The sequence below is a fragment of the Hypomesus transpacificus genome, chromosome 3 (assembly GCF_021917145.1).
Source record: "Hypomesus transpacificus isolate Combined female chromosome 3, fHypTra1, whole genome shotgun sequence".
In the NCBI taxonomy this organism is placed as follows: Eukaryota; Metazoa; Chordata; class Actinopteri; order Osmeriformes; family Osmeridae; genus Hypomesus; species Hypomesus transpacificus.
Window position 1 is genome coordinate 1,559,485 of NC_061062.1, and position 21,079 is coordinate 1,580,563.

The following is a 21,079-nucleotide window of genomic DNA, read 5'->3' on the forward strand; positions in this document are numbered from 1 at the left end:
CTCACTTGAGGGAGTCAGAGATATTTATTCATGACATGAACATTATCAGGCTTGGCCACCAGGTGCGGGAACCATAATGCAGGCTAATTACTTTAATGCTCCATCGTGTTGGATCCTGTTAGGGTTTAGAGAGGGCCAGTGTGTATGACTGAATGTTCTAGAAGTGTAATCATGTCACACACCCTCCAGGCACAGAGACAGGATTCACCATCCAGCAACAGCTCCCATGCCAAAAATTAGATCTGATTAGATTACACCGGATAATCAGATGTTAATAATATTCGATGTAGGATTGTGGAACCGATTATAATCAGGCTCTTCCCATGATGTGGTCTGGCATGGGAAGCACAGGCTGAGAGCTGAACCCTAAGAGGTCAACTGGTACAGTGTTCAGGGTGTTCCTTGTCTTCACAGAACACTCTACTGAGTTAAAGAAGTGATTTACTGACCTACTAATCTGTGCCAAAGAAAGGAGAGCAGGGTCCAACCCCATGTAAGTGGAACCCAGTAAACTATTTTGTTCAGCAAAATAAACTTTGCCTTGCAATGCCTAGGATTAACTATCCATGGGAATGACAGCAAACACCTTTCAGAGAAACAGAATACTGTAGAAGAGAGACGGGATGAGGGAGGAGGGAGGGGAAGGAGGAGGGGAGGGAGGAGGGGAGGGATGAGGGGAGAGGAGGGAGGGGAGGGGAGGGAGGAGGGGAGAGGAGGGACGGATGAGGGGAGAGGAGGGAGGGATGAGGGGAGAGGAGGGAGGGATGAGGGGAGGGAGGGAGGGATGAGAGGAGGGGGGAGGGATGAGGGGAGGGAGGGATGAGGGGAGAGGAGGGAGGGATGAGGGGAGGGAGGGAGGGATGAGGGGAGGGAGGGAAGGAAGGAGCTGAGGAAGGAAAGAAGGTAGGAAGGAAGGGCAGGAGGAGAGGTTGGCTCCCCATGGTGGGTGACTGCGCTTGGGGGGAAGAAAGAAGACAGGGGTGGTAGAGCGAGCATGGCTCTGACTCCCTCACTCCCCTGCTCTGTGCCAATTTGCCACATTCTTCTATTTATAAGCATCAATTACCACTAAAAAGTGACTGCCTGTTAAGCATCAACAGAGAGCCCTCCCCCGTGGAGCATCTGATAATGAGACCTCACACAGAGCACAGGGCTCAGCCAGCAGCTCAGCACAACTGTAGCCCAGAGTCTTGCAGCCCAGAGTCCTGCAGCCCTACAGCCCAGAGCCCTACAGCCCAGAGCCCTACAGCCCAGAGCCCTACAGCCCAGAGCCCTACAGTCCAGAGCCCTACAGCCCAGAGCCCTACAGCCCAGAGCCCTACAGTCCAGAGCCCTACAGCCCAGAGCCCTACAGCCCAGAGCCCTACAGTCCAGAGCCCTACAGCCCAGAGCCCTACAGCCCAGAGCCCTACAGCCCTACAGCCCTACAGCCCAGAGCCCTACAGCCCAGAGTCCCTGAGACCATAGTCCTACAGTCCTAGAGCATTAGAGACCAGAGTCCCAGAGCCCTCCAGCCCACTGGCTTCATCCTCCTGCACCAGGGGGAGAACCCATGGGTGGGGGTCAGTACACACACTGCCTGGTTCCAGCAGCTCTGCTGGATGAGTGATCAGCTCTACACCATCACTCAGCATGGGGTCGCCGCCAGGTTTACACACACTCACACGCACACTCACACGCACACTCACACTCACACACACACATAGCAGAGACCTCACAGCAAGATGACTGCACAGGACCTCCTCCCAGTTCAAACATGTCAGGAACGAGTCAGATGTAGGATCAGTCAAGATAGGAGCCGTTTCCAATCTGCCTGACACCAGTCTGGTCGGCTGCACTCCCTGCACTGCGCACAGCTAGCTGTTAGCAGCTGTTAGCTAGCTGTTAGCAGCTGTTAGCTAGCTGTTAGCAGCTAGCTGTTAGCAGCTAACAGGGAGGGTGTGGACAGAGCTGCTGCAGACTCACGTGCTGCGTGAGGAGGCTGATGTGGCTGGAGGAGGTGTACTGCCGTGCAGTCTGCTTCTCAGACAGCTTCTGCAGGGCTGAGACGATGGCCTGCTGGTTGGTCTGGGCCTGGACAGACAGGGAGGTGTGCTGATTGGTCTGGGCCTGGGCAGACAGGGAGGTGTGCTGATTGGTCTGGGCCTGGGCAGACAGGGAGGCGTGCTGATTGGTCTGGGCCTGGGCAGACAGGGAGTCCAGGTCCTTAAACAACCCTCCCGAGTCGGGTCTGGACCGGACTGAGCTGGCCCGCTTCGTCACTGACACAGAGAACAGAGGAAGAAGAGGAAACAGGATATATATGATGAAACTGTTGTGTCGCTGAATCGAGAAAAGAGAAAGATCGATGCTTTCAGGCTGTAGTAGTAGTACTGTAGTAGTAGTACTGTAGTAGTAGTACTGTAGTAGTAGTAGTGGTAGTAGTAGTAGTGTAGTAGTAGTAGTGGTAGTAGTAGTACTGTAGTAGTAGTAGTGGTAGTAGTAGTACTGTAGTAGTAGTACTGTAGTAGTAGTAGTGGTAGTAGTAGTACTGTAGTAGTAGTACTGTAGTAGTAGTACTGTAGTAGTAGTAGTGGTAGTAGTAGTACTGTAGTAGTAGTAGTGGTAGTAGTAGTACTGTAGTAGTAGTACTGTAGTAGTAGTACTGTAGTAGTAGTAGTGGTAGTAGTAGTACTGTAGTAGTAGTAGTGTAGTAGTAGTACTGTAGTAGTAGTACTGTAGTAGTAGTACTGTAGTAGTAGTAGTGTAGTAGTAGTACTGTAGTAGTAGTAGTGGTAGTAGTAGTAGTGGTAGTAGTAGTAGTGGTAGTAGTAGTACTGTAGTAGTAGTAGTGGTAGTAGTAGTAGTGGTAGTAGTAGTACTGTAGTAGTGGTAGTAGTAGTAGTAGTGGTAGTAGTAGTACTGTAGTAGTGGTAGTAGTAGTAGTAGTAGTGGTAGTAGTAGTAGTGGTAGTAGTAGTAGTGGTACTGTAGTAGTAGTAGTACTGTAGTAGTAGTAGTGGTAGTAGTTGTAGTGGTAGTAGTAGTAGTAGTAGTAGTAGTAGTAGTGGTAGTAGTAGTAGTAGTGGTAGTAGTAGTACTGTAGTAGTAGTAGTAGTGGTAGTAGTAGTAGTGTAGTAGTGGTAGTAGTAGTAGTAGTAGTTGTAGTAACTTTAATGTCTCCTGAGAGGCCATTTGTTGAGCAGCACAGAACATGTACACACGCATCAAAATGCATCCAAGTAACAACAGCAACATCATCAATAGCAGACACGATAGACATCAAGACAGTCTTTTATGGTGTAAACCCAGGGTGTTAGTACCTTGCCCTGCAGACGTGGATCTGGACAGCTTCTGTTTGTAAACATGTGTGGCTGCAGCCATGGAGGAGCTGGCTGCTTTGGAAGAGGAGGAGGAGGTGAAGGACTGGATCCTCCGCAACATCTGGGGGGCCGTGGGGGCCGGGGTGGTGGCGAGGCCGGGGTGGAGGCCGGGGTGGAGGCCGGGGTGGGGGGACCATATGACACCGTGGGACCGAGGGACCATGGAGACTGTGCCTGGGGGCTGGGGAGGAGGGGGCGCATGCTGGGAGGAAGGGGGGACGTGGGTCCGGGACAGGGTGTAGGGAGGAGACTGGACGTAGCATGGAGGCTGGGCGGGTGGGGGTGGAGGGGGGCAGTGCAGGGGCAGAGACTGGGGAGGGGGGGGACAGTGCTGCAGGTGGATGTGGGTGCAGTCTAAGGCTTGGCTGGTGCTGAGAGTGGTCTGCTGGAGAGTTGTGGAGGGGGGGACGGAGGGCAGGTCTCCTGCAGACCTGGGAGGGGCTGCAGGCCTGGGAGGGGCAGCAGGCCTGGGAGGTGCAGCAGGCCTGGGAGGTGCAGCAGGCCTGGGAGGTGAGTCGTCTCTGATCTGGACTGCACAGAGGGAGGACTCAGAGGCGCTGGAGCCCTCCTTGGCCACCGGCAGAGCTGCTCAGGGAGACAGAAGCCAGATCACCGTTACCACCAACAGCCATCCCCCTGCTCTTACTCTAATCATCCAGCTGACCTCCGCTTTACTGGGGACTCAGAGCTCGCTACACCACTGTGGCCTATTCAACCCAAACCTCCCAGATCTCGCTCGCGTTCCATTGAGGAATTTCATAAGATGCAGGTCCTATAAAATGTTACCTTGTGGTTATTGGGGGAAGAGAAACAGATCTGAAGTGATAAGTGTGCTCACTTTTCTGGGTCTTGGGATGAGGGGGCGGGGCTCTGCTGCTGCGGGTCTCCGCCCCCTGATTGGCGGGCCCCAGGAACACGCTTGCTGACTGGGTTTGGTGCGTGTAGAATGTCAGGACCTCCTCCAGATCACTTTCACTGTAAGAGGAAAGAAATAGCGTGTTTCATGTATGTGATTTAATGATGTTTGATCATTTTACTTTTAATGTCATGTCATTATATTTAAATCATTTGACTTTTAATGAATGTTGTGTTAACAAGTGACGCAGAGACCCGTGTGACTGACCTGGCCTCGACGATGAACTCCTGGAACACTCTGGGGTTGATGCAGCGCTCTTCCTCTGAGCTTTTCTCCATCTGCTCCGTCTCCTGGTGGGACCAAAACCAAGCCGTGAGAGGACAAAAGACCTCCAGCACTGAGCAGGGAGGCAGAGCTGTTAGCACAATGCTAACCCACTCCAATCCCAAAACAAACATTTACTTCCAGATAAGAAGAGACTAGAAAGCAGCCAAATGACGAATCTAGCAGTCGTCGACACACCGTGGCGAGGCCAAAGAGTTTTCAGAGCTAAACTGTCTTAATATCGTTAGCGATATTAAGACGCAGCCTGAAAAAACGCAGGTCTGCGGTTGGGCACCTTGTTGTAGCAGCGGATGAAGTGGGCCAGCTGGTGGGACAGGATGCGTCTGCGGTCCTGCAGGGGCAGCTGGGCACTGGGCAGGACCATCTTCACCTCCTCCTGGAGGTTCCTGGCCGCTCGCATCAGGAAGCGCATCACCAACTCCTGAGGGGAGAGAGGGCCGGCCATTAGACTCCAACACCCTCACAACTCACTGGAGACGCAGTAACGACATTGATGAGCCTGACACAACACCACAGTTCCTGTTTGCATGCTGTCGCTGTGTAACACAACATCCCAGTTCCTGTTTGCATGCTGTCGCTGTGTAACACAACACCACAGTTCCTGTTTGCATGCTGTCGCTGTGTAACACAACATCCCAGTTCCTGTTTGCATGCTGTCGCTGTGTAACACAACACCACAGTTCCTGTTTGCATGCTGTCGCTGTGTAACACAACATCCCAGTTCCTGTTTACATCAGAAGGAAACTATTAGGAAAATGTGGTTGAACTCATAGGCCCCTGACGGACATGTGGTCACATTAATGTCTTCTCCACAGGCTTTGGGAGAGGACGATATTTGTCATTCCCGCGTCCAGACCACACTTTCCCATCGTTGTAGACGAAGACTACAACGACACAAGGACCACACTTCTCTCTCTAAGTGGCCGCAAACACCTAGCGCACGCTAAGAGACGTGGCTTCAATGACTAACGGTAAATCAAACGGAAAATCAGATGCAGATCAACATAAAACAATGGTTCAGGTTTTCCTTTCCATGCATTATAATTCTAGAGGGAAGGAGGGCAGAGGGGAGAGTGAGGAGGGGAGATTGAGGAGGGGGGGAGGAGGGCAGAGGGGAGGAGGGGGGCAGAGGGAGGAGGGTGGCAGAGGGGAGAGGGGGGGAGAGGGGGGAGGGCGGCAGAGGGAAGAGGGGGGGAGAGGGGGGAGGGGGGAGGGAGGAGGGGGGCAGAGGGGAGAGGGAGGAGGGGGGCAGAGGGCAAAGGGGGGAGGAGGGCAGAGGGGAGGAGGGCAGGAGGGGGGCACCATCCCAGTAGAGCAGAATGCTGTGTTGTACCATCTGATTGTGGTCCTTCTCTGGCCAGGCTGAGACTGAGGTGCTGCTGCTCTCTGCCAGCAGTCTGAGCTGGACGCGGTGGAGGTAGGAGGAGAAGGCCATGCGAGCCTGCACTTTACTGGAGAGGAGGGAGAGAGGGGAGGGACAGAGAGAGCTGATTTAGGAGCGGGAGCTAGTGGGATGAGAGACAATTGTTAGGACAGGAGGGAGAAAAATAACACAGAGATCCACGAATACACAATGTTTAGACCAGACGAATGGGTTAGAACGGCACGACGCTCTAAAAACACACACACACACATGCTCACACACACACTCACACAAACACACACACCCTGTGATCATCATCTGCTCTCCCACCCTGACAGGAGATGATTCATACTCCACAGCCACATCTTCAGCCAATTTGTAAACGTTCTGTTGGCTTGTAGGCATCTCTGATACACGTGTTGAAACACAATGACGAACATTCTGTTTGTTATCTTCGGCGTCACGCAAGTCTCAAAACAAATACAGGTATGTATCAATTTCAGTCAAGGAGTTGGAGGAAAGTGTGACTTGTCCTCGACAGGTTCCAGAGTGATTAATTGTTTTCATGGCCCGGGTAAACCTGAAAGGGGTATTTGCCAGTATACTGTGGAGGAAAAATGTTTTGGAAAGAAATGTCAAACGGCAACAATGATACAGTGTGCTTTAATTGCCCAGGTCCCTTCACAGTCCTGGCAAGCATGGAGGAATTTCTACAAACTTAGACTTGTTATTGTAATTCCTGCTCAAATTACAATTTCAGACATACTTTGAAAATCAATAGGAGACTGCAGCTTTGTTCTCAGTTTAGACAGAAGCATGTCATATTCATTATAAAATCAAATGTTATTGTAAAAGGCGAAAAAAACCCGGTTCTAAATATTTTGCTAGCTTGTTAACATACAGTAACAAAGTGAACAAGCCTTCAAGTCTGTCCAAACTCTGAACCAAAACAAAGGAACCACAGGCCTACTCCTCAGAATTAACAGGCCAATCAGAGGCAGCTTCTGTACATGGAGTTTAACTCTGACACGTGGGATTGGCCGGCAGGCTGCGGAACCCGCCTCTGCGCCCGTCCACGTCTGCTCGGGTCACGCTCTGAGAGACGGATCCAAACAGAGCGGGGTTACGAGAAGGAGGCCAGAGTTTCTCATGAGCTCTTCTGGCTGGCGTTGTCTGCACAGCTCATATTTCTCCTGCTGGTGGTGAGAGACAGGGGGGGGGGGGGGGCTGAGGGGAACAGCAGCCAGGAGTGTGGACTGACCTGAGGTCCCAGCCCTGCTGGAGGATGTGGAGCAGGTTGACTTTGGGCCGGGAGGGCTTGGCACCGCGGCCAGGTTGTGTCGGGGCCGCGGCCCCGCTGTGGAGGCCCTCTGGGGGGCCGGACGCTCCAGGCTCTGGGTGCTGCTCTGTCGGAGGACCCCTGGGAGGGTTCTGACCCACCACTTGGTTCTTGTCCTCCTTTTCCTCCTGCAGTCTCTCCTCGCCCTCCTCCACCTCCTCCTCCTCGCTCCTCTCAGCGGCCCTGCGCACCGTCCCTGAGGAACGGCGGAGGTGAAGAGAAACCGATGACATCACTTGTGGGTTTTAGGATCAAAAAACTGCCTCACGCACAGTTTTTTATTCTGTCATATTTAGCCATTTTTGTCCTGACACCAGCAAGTTTTCTGCTGAAAGCTAAAGAACAAACACATCTGGTTGCTTGGACAGGGGCAGGCCTTGTGTACGATGGCTGACTGAGCTGAGATGAGCCAGAACCCCTCCCCAGCCTACCTCTCCTCCTCCACAGCCCTCCCCAGCCTACCTCTCCTCCTCCACAGCCCTCCCCAGCCTACCTCTCCTCCTCCACAGCCCTCCCCAGCCTACCTCTCCTCCTCCACAGCCCTCCCCCAGCCTACCTCTCCTCCTCCACAGCCCTCCCCAGCCTACCTCTCCTCCTCCACAGCCCTCCCCCAGCCTACCTTTCCTCCTCCACAGCCCTCCCCAGCCTACCTCTCCTCCTCCACAGCCCTCCCCAGCCTACCTCTCCTCCTCCACAGCCCTCCCCCAGCCTACCTCTCCTCCTCCACAGCCCTCCCCCAGCCTACCTCTCCTCCTCCACAGCCCTCCCCAGCCTACCTCTCCTCCTCCACAGCCCTCCCCCAGCCTACCTTTCCTCCTCCACAGCCCTCCCCAGCCTACCTTTCCTCCTCCACAGCCCTCCCCAGCCTACCTCTCCTCCTCCACAGCCCTCCCCCAGCCTACCTCTCCTCCTCCACAGCCCTCCCCCAGCCTACCTCTCCTCCTCGTGAGCCCCGACCGCTCAGCCAGGTGGCGCTGCCTCCTCTTCCTCGCCTCCAGCGACAGCAGCTTCCTCTCGTACTGGAACACGTGACACGCGTCCACCTGCAGCTGGACATTCCCACTCAGGCTCCTGAGGGGAAACAAAACAAACCTAAACTGCAGCAGCAGACTTCCCAAACAAGTGGAAGCGTCCAGTTTTCAGAATAAAAGCCCTGATTCATAACTTGATGACTCAGGGTTGATTGATGCCAGTGTTAATGTATTTGACCAAAGTATGTCCTTTCTACGATATACTATATCAAAAGAAAGTGGAACAGAGAGAGGAGGAAATGGCGGACATAACAGGCTATACCAACCGTGATCTTGTAGAGGACGATTTTCCCAATCTGTGGAGATCAAAGACAAGTGGAATAATCATAAAGAGGGCAGAGTCAGGGTCAACCCTCTCTGAGAAAACTAGGAGACAGTAAAACTAAGTGAATAAGAAACTCCTAAACAGCCTGCCCTTCAGAAGAGCCACCGCAGATCAAAGTATAACAGCAGGAAAGCTGAGTTCATTCAAGCAGTAACCTTTTTCCCTGGTCTTCCTTGGACGATTAACTCCCACCCCCTCGAACCAGCCCCCCACCCCTTGTGGACTAGACAGCAGAAGTCATATTGCCACATGGACACAGTGTTCTCTCTGGAAAACTTTCCACTGTGATATTACCACACATATCTTCATAGCTGTTCACCCTTACCTATCCACTTGAAGACAAAACAAACACTATGGGAAGATTCCAGCTCCTTCCGCGAACGACTATTACCAACCGCAGTGGAAATGCTTACCTTCCATGGAAAAGTCTGTTGGCCAACATGGAGTTCATCGATGTCTTGTACTCCAGATACCCACTGTGGATACGAGACGGGACACGAGATAATCACCCAATCACAATCACCCCTCATCACCACCACAGTCAACTGGGCTTCACCTATCCTGTCTAATGTGTGGTGCATGTGCTAAACTGAGGCTTCCACAAAACTCCAGAAGCAGTCACTGTCAAACACCCCCAGAATTTCCACAACCGCTCTATAACATACTGTTTAAAAAGCCTCAAAACCCCCGCTGCTAACAGGCCCATGAAGCTAATCAAGCAGAAAATCCCTCATATAGGAATATGGACTGTAAGCACTAAAATGGTTTTCACTTTTAGCAGGGGCTTTAATACAGCTTAAACTTGGAGTGGTTGTGGGATGCGAGCCATGCAGACTACACCTACAGATGCTGAGGGAGCGCTGGAGAGTAAAACCCAGTAACCACACTGTGTGTTAGTCAGGGTAAGACCCAGTAACCGCCCTGTGTTTTAGTCATAGTAAAACCCAGTAACCACCCTGTGTGTTAGTCAGAGTAAGACCCAGTAACCACCCTGTGTTTTAGTCAGAGTAAGACCCAGTAACCACCCTGTGTGTTAGTTAGGGTAAGACCCAATAACCACCCTGTGTGTTAGTCAGCCCTCATCTTCGCTCCCAGCCACGGTGGTAAACCGAGTGGGATTGAGTCTATTCAGGACTTCAACGCTTGGCTGAACTGTGACTGGTGTGAGAGAAGTCAGGTCCGGAGAGGCCAGATGAGTCTGGACTGGTTTGGTCTGGTCTAGTCAGGTCTAGGCTGGTCTGGACTGGTCTAGACCGGTCTGGTCTAGCCTGGTCTGGTCTACCTTGGTCTGGTCTAGCCAGGTCTGGTCTAGCCAGGTCTGGTCTAGCCAGATCTGGTCTAGCTTGGTCTGGTCTGGCCTGGCCTGGTCTAGCTTGGTCTGGTCTAGCCAGGTCTGGTCTAGCTTGGTCTGGTCTAGCTTGATCTGGTCTAGCTTGGTCTGGCCTGGCCTGGTTTAGCTTGGTCTGGTCTAGCCAGGTCTGGTCTAGCCAGGTCTGGTCTAGCTTGGTCTGGTCTAGCCAGGTCTGGTCTAGCTTGGTCTGGTCTAGCCAGGTCTGGTCTAGCTTGGTCTAGCCAGGCCTGGTCTAGCCAGGTCTGTCCTCTCACCTGTACATCTCCCAGGTCTCTGGGGTTGGGAAGATTCGGATGAACCCTCCTCGTCTCTCATGCTCCTCTCTGATCCTCCTCAGCACCTTCAACTGCCAGAACAACAGGAAGTGTGAAGAACAACAGGAAGTGTAAAGAACAACAGGAATTGTGAAGAACAACAGGAAGTGTGAAGAACAACAGGAAGTGTGAAGAACAACAGGAAGTGTGACAAACAACAGGAAGTATGAAGAACAACAGGAAGTGTGAAGAACAATAGGAAGTGTGAAGAACAACAGGAAGTGTGAAGAACAACAGGAAGTGTGACCGGCTGGCTGGCGGTTAAAGAAACAGAGGGCTTTGCTTCACGCAGTTCATGTAGGTTCACAGCAGCAGGCTCTGATGTGTTTTACCTCCTCAGTGGTCAGGCCCAGGGTGCTGTCTGCCTGCCTACCCAGCCGGGAACTCTCCATGTCTGTGTTGTTGGCTGACTGAGGCCTCTGACGCTGGGGAAGATGGGAAATGGATTCAGTGTTACCACACAACCAGCATCATCACAGCACTTCTCACTGGCTTACTGTCTGCCAAAGACATAAAGGATTGGGTGTTTGATTATTTTCATAAATTGGGTGTTTCTGCAGGACGGCAGTGGAATTTTAATTGCCAGATCCACACCTAAGAAATCATCTCACAATGATAAGACCGAAACATAAAAATGAAATAGAAAGCACCAACTGTCTGTAGGAAAGTTGCCCTCCTCCCCTATTTATTGCCTCTCTCTCTTTCCCTCAGTTACATAAAAGCAGATTTTCTATCTCTGCTGGCGTCCTGGCTGTCTCCCCCGCAGCCTGCTACAGACGGGCTGACTGACGACGCTGGCAGGCCGGGTTGAGCTGCAGCAAGATATCGGGTTTCAAGATCCCTATAGAAGATCCCTATATCCCTATATTTAATTTGTTTGACTGGTTTGGGGGACATGATGGCAGCCAAAGTCCCCCAAAATTTCCAAGTGTAGCTTTTAATGTAAGTTGGGAGGGAGGAGGCCAGGTCATCCACACAGGACTGACGCTCCAGCAGCCTTGGTCTGTTGGTGGGACTGACGCTCCAGCAGCTTTGGTCTGTTGGTGGGACTGACGCTCCAGCAGCTTTGGTCTGTTGGTGGAACTGATGCTCCAGCAGCCTTGGTCTGTTGGTGGGACTGACGCTCCAGCAGCTTTGGTCTGTTGGTGGGACTGACGCTCCAGCAGCCTTGGTCTGTTGGTGGGACTGACGCTCCAGCAGCCTTGGTCTGTTGGTGGGACTGACGCTCCAGCAGCTTTGGTCTGTTGGTGGGACTGACGCTCCAGCAGCTTTGGTCTGTTGGTGGGACTGACGCTCCAGCAGCTTTGGTCTGTTGGTGGGACTGACGCTCCAGCAGCCTTGGTCTGTTGGTGGGACTGACGCTCCAGCAGCCTTGGTCTGTTGGTGGGACTGACGCTCCAGCAGCCTTGGTCTGTTGGTGGGACTGACGCTCCAGCAGCTTTGGTCTGTTGGTGGGACTGACGCTCCAGCAGCTTTGGTCTGTTGGTGGGACTGACACTCCAGCAGCCTTGGTCTGTTGGTGGGACTGACGCTCCAGCAGCTTTGGTCTGTTGGTGGGACTGACGCTCCAGCAGCTTTGGTCTGTTGGTGGGACTGACGCTCCAGCAGCTTTGGTCTGTTGGTGGGACTGACGCTCCAGCAGCTTTGGTCTGTTGATGGGACTGACGCTCCAGCAGCCTTGGTCTGTTGGTGGGACTGACGCTCCAGCAGCTTTGGTCTGTTGGTGGGACTGACGCTCCAGCAGCTTTGGTCTGTTGGTGGGACTGACGCTCCAGCAGCCTTGGTCTGTTGGTGGGACTGACGCTCCAGCAGCTTTGGTCTGTTGGTGGGACTGACGCTCCAGCAGCTTTGGTCTGTTGGTGGGACTGACGCTCCAGCAGCTTTGGTCTGTTGGTGGGACTGACGCTCCAGCAGCCTTGGTCTGTTGGTGGGACTGACGCTCCAGCAGCTTTGGTCTGTTGGTGGGACTGACGCTCCAGCAGCTTTGGTCTGTTGGTGGGACTGACGCTCCAGCAGCTTTGGTCTGTTGGTGGGACTGACGCTCCAGCAGCTTTGGTCTGTTGGTGGGACTGACGCTCCAGCAGCTTTGGTCTGTTGGTGGGACTGACGCTCCAGCAGCTTTGGTCTGTTGGTGGGACTGACGCTCCAGCAGCTTTGGTCTGTTGGTGGGACTGACGCTCCAGCAGCCTTGGTCTGTTGGTGGGACTGACGCTCCAGCAGCCTTGGTCTGTTGGTGGGACTGACGCTCCAGCAGCCTTGGTCTGTTGGTGGGACTGACGCTCCAGCAGCTTTGGTCTGTTGGTGGGACTGACGCTCAAGCAGCTTTGGTCTGTTGGTGGGACTGACGCTCCAGCAGCTTTGGTCTGTTGGTGGGACTGACGCTCCAGCAGCTTTGGTCTGTTGGTGGGACTGACGCTCCAGCAGCTTTGGTCTGTTGGTGGGACTGACGCTCCAGCAGCCTTGGTCTGTTGGTGGGACTGACGCTCCAGCAGCTTTGGTCTGTTGGTGGGACTGACGCTCCAGCAGCTTTGGTCTGTTGGTGGGACTGACGCTCCAGCAGCCTTGGTCTGTTGGTGGGACTGACGCTCCAGCAGCTTTGGGCTGGCGGTGGGACCGCGTGTGAGTGAGCTGCACACTTCAGTTTGTGGGACTGGAAATGCCGCACTGCAGGGCTCTCAGACCAAGTCTTGCCAAGACCGCTTTCTTAATGTAATAAGCATTCAATTAAACGCAGCGATTTCTGAAACCGCAGCGATCGATGGACAGTTTTTCTTCAGCTGTCACTACCAGGAACAGCAGTGGGTTCTAATGAAACACAGTGCGCAGGGCAGCAGTGTTCTTACCAGGGGCGTACGGCCATCAGGTTTGCGGGAGAGAGAGACAGGAGAGACACAGGAGAGAGCAGGAGTTCATGAGGAGGAGGTTGGACGACAGCTTACCAGTCTGGAGGCGGCTGCTGTCTGAGCAGTGACAGGACGCTACGAAGCAATGAGACAAGGACACTGATGAACATGCAGCTACAGTACCCACACACGACCCAGACCCAGGCCCAGACCCAGGCCCAGACCCAGACCCAGACCCAGACCCAGACCCAGACCCAGACCCAGACCCAGACCCAGACCCAGGCCCAGACCCAGGCACAGGCCCCAGGCAGTGGTTGGCTGGAGAGAGCCAAGTGTATTAGCTGCTGCCTGTGGCATCATTAAGCAACAGGCCTAGCGAGAGCATTAGTCACTTGATTAAAAATGATAAAATAATAATCCCCAGAGCGGGGCGCTCGCCAGATGATGTCACCCCTAACGCTGTAATTGCATTAGCAGTTGTTTTGCATGAGAATGATTTTCCAGTAGGGCACAGAAGGGAAGCTCAGCAGAATGTATAGGAAGAGACAAGCTGACGCAGTTCAGGATGGGAGAACTCAGTGAAGTAGATCAGCCTCCATACAGGGTTTGGCTGGCTGTTTACTAAAACACTACAATGTACAGTAGTGGGAGACACAACTGCCAGGATAGTGACTGGCGAGTGTGTGTGTGTGTGTGTGAGTGTGTAGGTGTGTATTTGTGTGTGTGAGAGTGTGTCATACCTGAGACTTCTGGACGGGGTACTTCAGGCCGGAGTCCAGGGTGACTCGTTCAGAGCGAGGCTGTCGTAGCAGGGGGTCGTGACACACAAACCCTGGGGGAGGACATGAGTCAAACGGGGAAGCAACACAGGACCCCACCCCTCCCAGCGGCCCCACTGACCAAACATTCCTCACAAACGTCTCACTTTTAAACCAACAGCAGAAAGCAGCTCGTCGCCTCACCGTAGCTCCCAGTGAGGAACATTCCAGCGACTGTCACACTCAGGGCTCACAGCCCTCTCATCCTGCCAGAGGGGCCTGCACACAGACCACGGGGAAACAGCACTATCTAAAGCTGTAAGCCACCTGTCATCCTGGCACAAGAGATGTCTCCGATACTAACTGTTGAGAGACATACAGCGCGGTGGGCCTTATCGTGGGTCGTAATCCCTGCTCCTTCAAATTCCCTGCCTCTTTAAAAGGTTGTTCCAGAGCGAACAGATTGTAAAACTCAAGAGGTGGGGGTGAAAATTACTTTTTCTCCCGCAGTTCTCCTTCATACGTGGGGTGTATCAACTCACACGGACAGCCTGGGCCTCGGGTTGTTAGTACTACCTCATCCAAGCCATCAGGTAAGACTGGGGCCTTCGCCACGTTCTTGTCTAAACGCGGCAATTATTACAAACACGGCTGACATTTTACTGACAGCTCCACACGAGGGGGTAATAAATGCTAATGGCATGCTGTCATTATTTACAGGCCTGGGATAAGGCCAGGGTGTTATCAGCCAAGAGACGGCTGGGTTTGTGGGGTTTGTTTGGTGAATAATAGACAGGGGATGTTTTACATGCCACTGCTCTCCCAGACCCAGTCATGCATCAGTCCAAAGATAACTGGCAATTTATGATTCCCTCCACTCACTTAATGAGCAAGGGTGTGTGTATGGAGGGGTAGTGGGGGGGCAGTGCTGGAGCCATGGGATAGCTGGCCCAGACACACACACACACACAGCAGTCCCTCACTCAGTGTCAGGATGGAACCTTCTGGTTCTACTGCTCGTTGTGCCTCTACTTAGAGATGTCCAGAGGTTGGCTGCTGCTGCAGGACGTGAGCACCCTGACTGAGGATGCTAGCTCCGCTACAGGGAGGGCTCCAGATGGCTCTGAGCACCCTGACTGAGGATGCTAGCTCCGCTACAGGGAGGGCTCTGCATGGCTCTGAGCACCCTGGCTGAGGATGCTAGCTCCGCTACAGGGAGGGCTCTGCATGGCTCTGAGCACCCTGACTGAGGATGCTAGCTCCGCTACAGGGAGGGCTCCAGATGGCTCTGAGCACCCTGACTGACGATGCTAGCTCCGCTACAGGGAGGGCTCTGCATGGCTCCGAGCACCCTGGCTGAGGATGCTAGCTCCGCTACAGGGAGGGCTCTGCATGGCTCTGAGCACCCTGACTGACGATGCTAGCTCTGCTACAGCGAGGGCTCCAGATGGCTCTAAGCACCCTGGCTGAGGATGCTAGCTCCGCTACAGGGAGGGCTCCGCATGGCTCAGTCTTGTACTGCCTGTGTACTTGTCAATCAATCCGTTTCTTCATAACGACAAAAATCTGAGATGTGTTCTGGTGAAGAATGAGCTTCAGGTGAGGACTTGCATTTGCATTTTTTTCCCAAACTATGGGCTACCTGAGAACACCATCATTTGCGAGGCGAGGCAACATAACACAAATACATCATTTCTCTGCATGACGAAACTCTGGTGTGTAAACAGTGTTGATCTCTGCCTCGGGCAGAACATATCTGATGTCTGCATGCTAAGGATTGCTTTGGCTTCATGATGCAAGATCCAGTTACCCAACAGGCCTTAATGACTCCAAAACAACCACATCTTTTGTTGACAGTTTCACCCGCTTGTCATTTATCGTCAATTAATAATAATGCCTGTGGTTTTAGCACAACGCTGTAACCCTATTGTGGAGCCCTCCAGTTATTCGTTCAATCTGACTGTGCAGAGCTAGCTGGCTACGCATAGAGGGAGTGTTGAAGAGGAAAACAATGGCAGACTGTCTCCAACGCTTAAAAACCCTCCAGGAGGCTATGGAAGGGCACATTAGGGAGCACTCCTCCCAGGGAACAAGAGTTTACTGAGGAGGGCTGTGGAACCTGCAGCAGGCTAGATCTCAGGGCTGTGGAACCTGCTGCAGGCTAGATCTCAGGGCTGTGGAACCTGCTGCAGGCTAAATCTCAGAGCTGTGGAACCTGCTGCAGGCTAGATCTCAGAGCTGTGGAACCTGCTGATCGCTAAATCTCAGAGCTGTGGAACCTGCTGCAGGCTAGATCTCAGAGCTGTGGAACCTGCTGCAGGCTAGATCTCAGAGCTGTGGAACCTGCAGCAGGCTAGATCTCAGAGCCGTGGAACCTGCTGCAGGCTAGATCTCAGAGCTGTGAAACCTGCTGCAGGCTAGATCTCAGAGCTGTGGAACCTGCTACAGGCTAGATCTCAGAGCTGTGGAACCTGCTGCAGGCTAGATCTCAGAGCTGTGGAACCTGCTGCAATCTAGATCTCAGGGCTGTGGAACCTGCTGCAGGCTAGATCTCAGAGCTGTGGAACCTGCTGCAGGCTAGATCTCAGAGCTGTGGAACCTGCTGCAGGCTAGATCTCAGAGCTGTGGAACCTGCTGCAGGCTAGATCTCAGGGCTGTGGAACCTGCTGCAGGCTAGATCTCAGGGCTGTGGAACCTGCTGCAGGCTAGATCTCAGAGCTGTGGAACCTGCTGCAGGCTAGATCTCAGGGCTGGCACACAACAGGGCCAGGGAAGCTTCCATCTCCTCCGGGCTGGCAGTCCTGGGCCAGACTCCAGCACACAGGCAGGTGAGGAGCTTGGAGGACAGGGATAGGAGGCAGTGGAAAACTATGTGATGGAAATGAGATTTATATCGTTGTAAATGGCACGAGACTTAACATAATAGTGGATACGCAGGAAACAGAGAGTGTGCCAGGAGCATCAGATTGTCGTCTGAGCATGTACGACGAGGTGTTGCAACTCTCACAGACATACCCAAACTGGAATTCCTTCCTCCTAAAACAAGTTAATGGTAATCACACTCTCACCTGTGGCTTCACTGACAATACTCACCCAAAAGAGAAAACATGTCTGATATCATGCTGGCCTTTATCTTTAGATCCAGAGGTGCGTCACTGAAAATAAAGAAAAAGTTACTATCTACTATCAAAAATCTTCACTCAACCCCCCCCCCCCCCCCCAAATTTAAAAAATAAATAAATAAATAAATAAATTTTGTTCATGGCCTGCAATGTCATCATGTAAATGCTTTGATTCACTCAAATTGGTCATGCAGCCCATGCACACATAGCACCAGTCTCCTTCCAGAAGCACCTAACAGCATGCAACAGTTCAGTTCCTCAACTACACAGTACTTGATAAACTGTTTGTAACTCACAAGTCTAGCCCAGGCTACAGTTCAGTGCATCTAGCCAGTGGGTATTTATCAACAAATGAAGTGTAAATCCTCAAACACAGCATTTCCTCACGGGCAGTAGTTACTAACATGTCTATTTTCAGAGCTCAGGCGAGGATGTTTGTGTTTATGGGAAGAACAGATGCATATTTAAGAAAAACAAGATTTTCTTGGAGCTAGCGGAGAGCGCAGTTCGCTGTGAGTGGTTGAGCAGAAACCACGGTTGATGAGATGGAGTGATAAAGCCGACTGGCAGGGTTATTGTCCTTGTGAACCAGGAGAACGTCTCACCAGGCCAGTGAGGGAGAGAGGTTGACCTCCAGAAGCCAGGGTTTCAGATTGGAGTCGATCAGCACGTCAAAACCATAGAGTTCTGTGGAGGCAAACACAATGAATCATGGGTAATCGCCAGAGAGAGGGCTGACTGCGTTACATTCCCTAAATACATTTACATTTCAGCTCCATGATAAGTTGTATAAGAACTGGACAACGAAAACCGTGCCGTGCTTATGAGGATCGTCACGCACGCTCTAACTAGGCTCTCCTTCTTAGACGGTCTGTGGACATGCTGAGGTCAAGTTTATCTTTGGGTGACTTGCTGAACAAACTGGTTTGGTTTGTTGTTGGTCTTCCTAAAGTCAACTCAGTCACAAAGTGAGGCATTTGTCAATTTGAGGTGATGAGAAGCAGATGATTCTGACAGACCCTAAGCTCAGCTGAGTTTGGAAAGTTCTGGGAGTATTTTCCAGGCGAGAGAGACCTGGGGAATCAGACACCCGCATGCACGTCGCACTCCAACGCAAGCCTGGCGGAAAACAAAACAATAAAGGCCTTTTATGAAGCGGTCAGGGAGTTCTCTGTGTACAAACTCATCCGCCCCGCACCTTCTCCTGTTAACAGCTGGGTCAATGTCACCGCTGGGCTGGAAGCCCTGGGGACGACCTGGTATCCTCTCCCTCACTCCAGCACTCTGGGGAGGGCCTGCCCTGTAGCTCACAGCCCTGAAAACCACTGACTTTTACTGTGACGGGGCAGAGCACTGCCTATGAGGGCAGGGGGAAAACTATCCTAATGGCATTTCAAAAGAAAAGTCTCTGCTCTGGAACAGGGCCAGAGGTTGGAGTTTCCAGGGTTGTTTAATGTAGCGGCTCACACACTAACCCAGCCCAAGGGCACATGGTTTACTTAGTGGGGCGAGAGGACGCTGGGTAATGATATTACAAAGAAAGTCGCAATTATGAAAAACCCTTTCAGAAAGAAAACAGACATTCAAGCACTTAACTCCACTCTGTCCGTCAAGCATTGACCACTAGGGCTGAAAGTATGACAGAAAAAACTCCATGTAAAACTCAACTCTTGCTAGGGTAGAATTAAGCAAAATGTGTCAATGCTCTCCTTTTGCCAAGACCAATCTCTCTCTGGGTAAAGACTGGACCTAGAAAGCCAAACAGTAGTTGCTAAGCAGAACGCTGGGATTTTCTTTTCCACCCACAGGCTGATCCATCTCTCCTCCTCCTCCTCTCCCTCTCTTTAAATAAAACACACACACACACAGTCACACACAGAGCCATAAAACATAATGTGTAATTCTTGAGGAAGGGAGCGCTGGAATAAGAGGGTTTGAGCCTGGAGTTCCTCATCAGTGCCACCACAACAACAGGAGCGAGGGGGGAAAAAACTGCACCTCGCCAGTCCCCGACAAGCAGGCTCCATGCGCCACGCATTTTCCTCCAATTAGGGGCAGACGCCACTCCAGCCCCCAGAGCCGCTGGCTCGCTGCTGGGCGCGTTTGTTCTGAGGCCGGGTTCAGCGCTGCCTGGGGAGCTGTTAATGTGGCCACGGAGAGACCGCAACACCATCACAGACACAGTCAACATCCACAACACGCCCATTAAGAGAGGGAAGACAAGAAGAAGAAGGAGGAGGAGGAGAGAAGAAGAAAGAGAATGCCGAGAGAGAAGACGACCAAGAGACGGGTTCAGTTGTGTTTTTACTACTTCATGAAAGCAGCTGGAAACTTCACCACAACAGACAACGCGCCAGGACAATGATCTCCCCTCCCTGGCCATGCAAGGCATCAGCCCACAATAACAACAACATGGCGCTTCTCCTTGGCATGTGTTTTAGCTGTTAGTCAAGTGACTAGATGAGATCTGTCAGATGGCTGGCTGGAAAGACGCACAGCCATGAAACAGAGTTGACTGTTTATTGAACGAGCTGTACGGATCATGTGACCTTTCCACGACAGAGTGGACAGATGAGTGAGGCAACATGGTTCACAACCGTTTTTATATACAGTGGATAGACAAGTTCATATATAGGGTACACAGAACGTTTCCTTACATGGCCGAGCACAGTCAGCAACTGGGTACAGTAGGAAAGGCAAACAGGTGATAACATCATACCTCATGTAAGGCTGTTTCTATTTTATGGCAACAATTTTATTTTATTGTACATTGTATTTAATTCTAATTCACTTAGTACTGCTAGTTTATGTACCCTTAGTATAGATAGTCCACATATTTGAATGTTAGGTTCCTATATGTTTATTGTATGCACCTTCCTGCCAAAGTAAATTCCTTGTCTGTGCAAACTTTCATGGCGAATAAATCCCTTTCTGATTCTGATACTGATTCTACATATTTCTTGCTCAAGGTCTCCAGAGAGTCTGGACATATTGTTCCATATCTATATGCGGACTGTAAGAGGCCCACTTCATGACACCTTGACCTCAGCCTAAACGCCTAAAGACTGGATCCAACAGAGACCTGATCTAGTCTATCTCCATCACTACACAGTCCTAGTTAAAGACCTGATCTAGTCTATCTCCATCACTACACAGTCCCAGTTAAAGACCTGATCTAGTCTATCACCATCACTACACAGTCCCAGTTAAAGACCTGATCTAGTCTATCTCCATCACTACACAGTCCCAGTTAAAGACCTGATCTAGTCTATCACCATCACTACACAGTCCCAGTTAAAGACCTGATATAGTCTATCACCATCACTACACAGTCCCAGTTAAAGACCTGATCTAGTCTATCTCCATCACTACACAGTCCCAGTTAAAGACCTGATCTAGTCTATCACCATCACTACACAGTCCTAGTTAAAGCTTACAAAGGATTCATAACAAACATGCGTCTATTTTAAGGGAGGGACAGACAAATGCAGGGAAAGTGGTGGAAAGCTCAGACCGCCGTAGGAGCTACATGAGAGATGTTCAGTGCACACAGGACCATTAAGAGGAATGTTTAGTGTGTAATGAAATAGGGTTGGTTGGCTTGGCTAATCAGATCTCAGTCAAAACATCTCGTAATCAGCATCCCTCTGTAAAAACTCTGTCCATTAATCATAAGGCCGTGGAACAGAACAGCATGGGTGGCATTTCTCCTCACGCACACACACATTCACGCACACACACACGCACACACACACCACCACACACAGACTCGCACATGCACAGGAATCATCTAACCAAGGAAAGTTTAAAAAGCAATGTTGTTATTCCTTCTTCCCACATCAGACGAGACAGTTATAAAGGGCTTTTGTAACAGTAGAGCCATTTAGACAGGCAGAGCACTTACTGTATAAAGCACCAGTCCCATTTGAAAACAATAAACATTGTATTAAACACATTAACATAGCAGGGAATAATTTGCTGCAAATTAAGATTACAACGTGCTTTATGGCGCTGCGTAGCGGTGCTGCATGGCTCCAGTCCAGACATGGCAGACATTGAAACAATGGGTGC

At 51.6% G+C, this 21,079-nt stretch overlaps 2 protein-coding genes across 2 annotated transcripts in view; both read right to left on the reverse strand.

Moving 5' to 3' along the window:
- Positions 1-17,715, reverse strand: part of LOC124486135 (tubulin polyglutamylase TTLL5-like) — a 39,050-nt gene extending 21,335 nt beyond the window's left edge. Inside the window, exons 1-16 of the mRNA XM_047047944.1 lie at positions 17,614-17,715; positions 16,980-17,041; positions 13,869-13,960; positions 13,225-13,263; positions 10,618-10,710; positions 10,226-10,317; positions 9,034-9,096; positions 8,562-8,591; positions 8,199-8,335; positions 7,187-7,460; positions 5,896-6,013; positions 4,837-4,983; positions 4,485-4,567; positions 4,200-4,336; positions 3,302-3,946; positions 1,966-2,261 (exon numbers count right to left, since the gene is read on the reverse strand). Of these exons, the coding sequence (XP_046903900.1) occupies positions 1,966-2,261; positions 3,302-3,946; positions 4,200-4,336; positions 4,485-4,567; positions 4,837-4,983; positions 5,896-6,013; positions 7,187-7,460; positions 8,199-8,335; positions 8,562-8,591; positions 9,034-9,096; positions 10,226-10,317; positions 10,618-10,710; positions 13,225-13,263; positions 13,869-13,960; positions 16,980-17,007 (2,274 nt within the window). The 5' untranslated portion in view covers positions 17,008-17,041; positions 17,614-17,715. The remainder of the gene's footprint in view (positions 1-1,965; positions 2,262-3,301; positions 3,947-4,199; positions 4,337-4,484; positions 4,568-4,836; positions 4,984-5,895; positions 6,014-7,186; positions 7,461-8,198; positions 8,336-8,561; positions 8,592-9,033; positions 9,097-10,225; positions 10,318-10,617; positions 10,711-13,224; positions 13,264-13,868; positions 13,961-16,979; positions 17,042-17,613) is intronic.
- LOC124488575 (tubulin polyglutamylase TTLL5-like) overlaps positions 17,610-21,079 on the reverse strand; it is a 10,201-nt gene continuing 6,731 nt past the window's right edge. The window contains exon 12 of the mRNA XM_047051274.1: positions 17,610-17,695. Within this exon, the coding sequence (XP_046907230.1) occupies positions 17,610-17,695 (86 nt within the window). The remainder of the gene's footprint in view (positions 17,696-21,079) is intronic.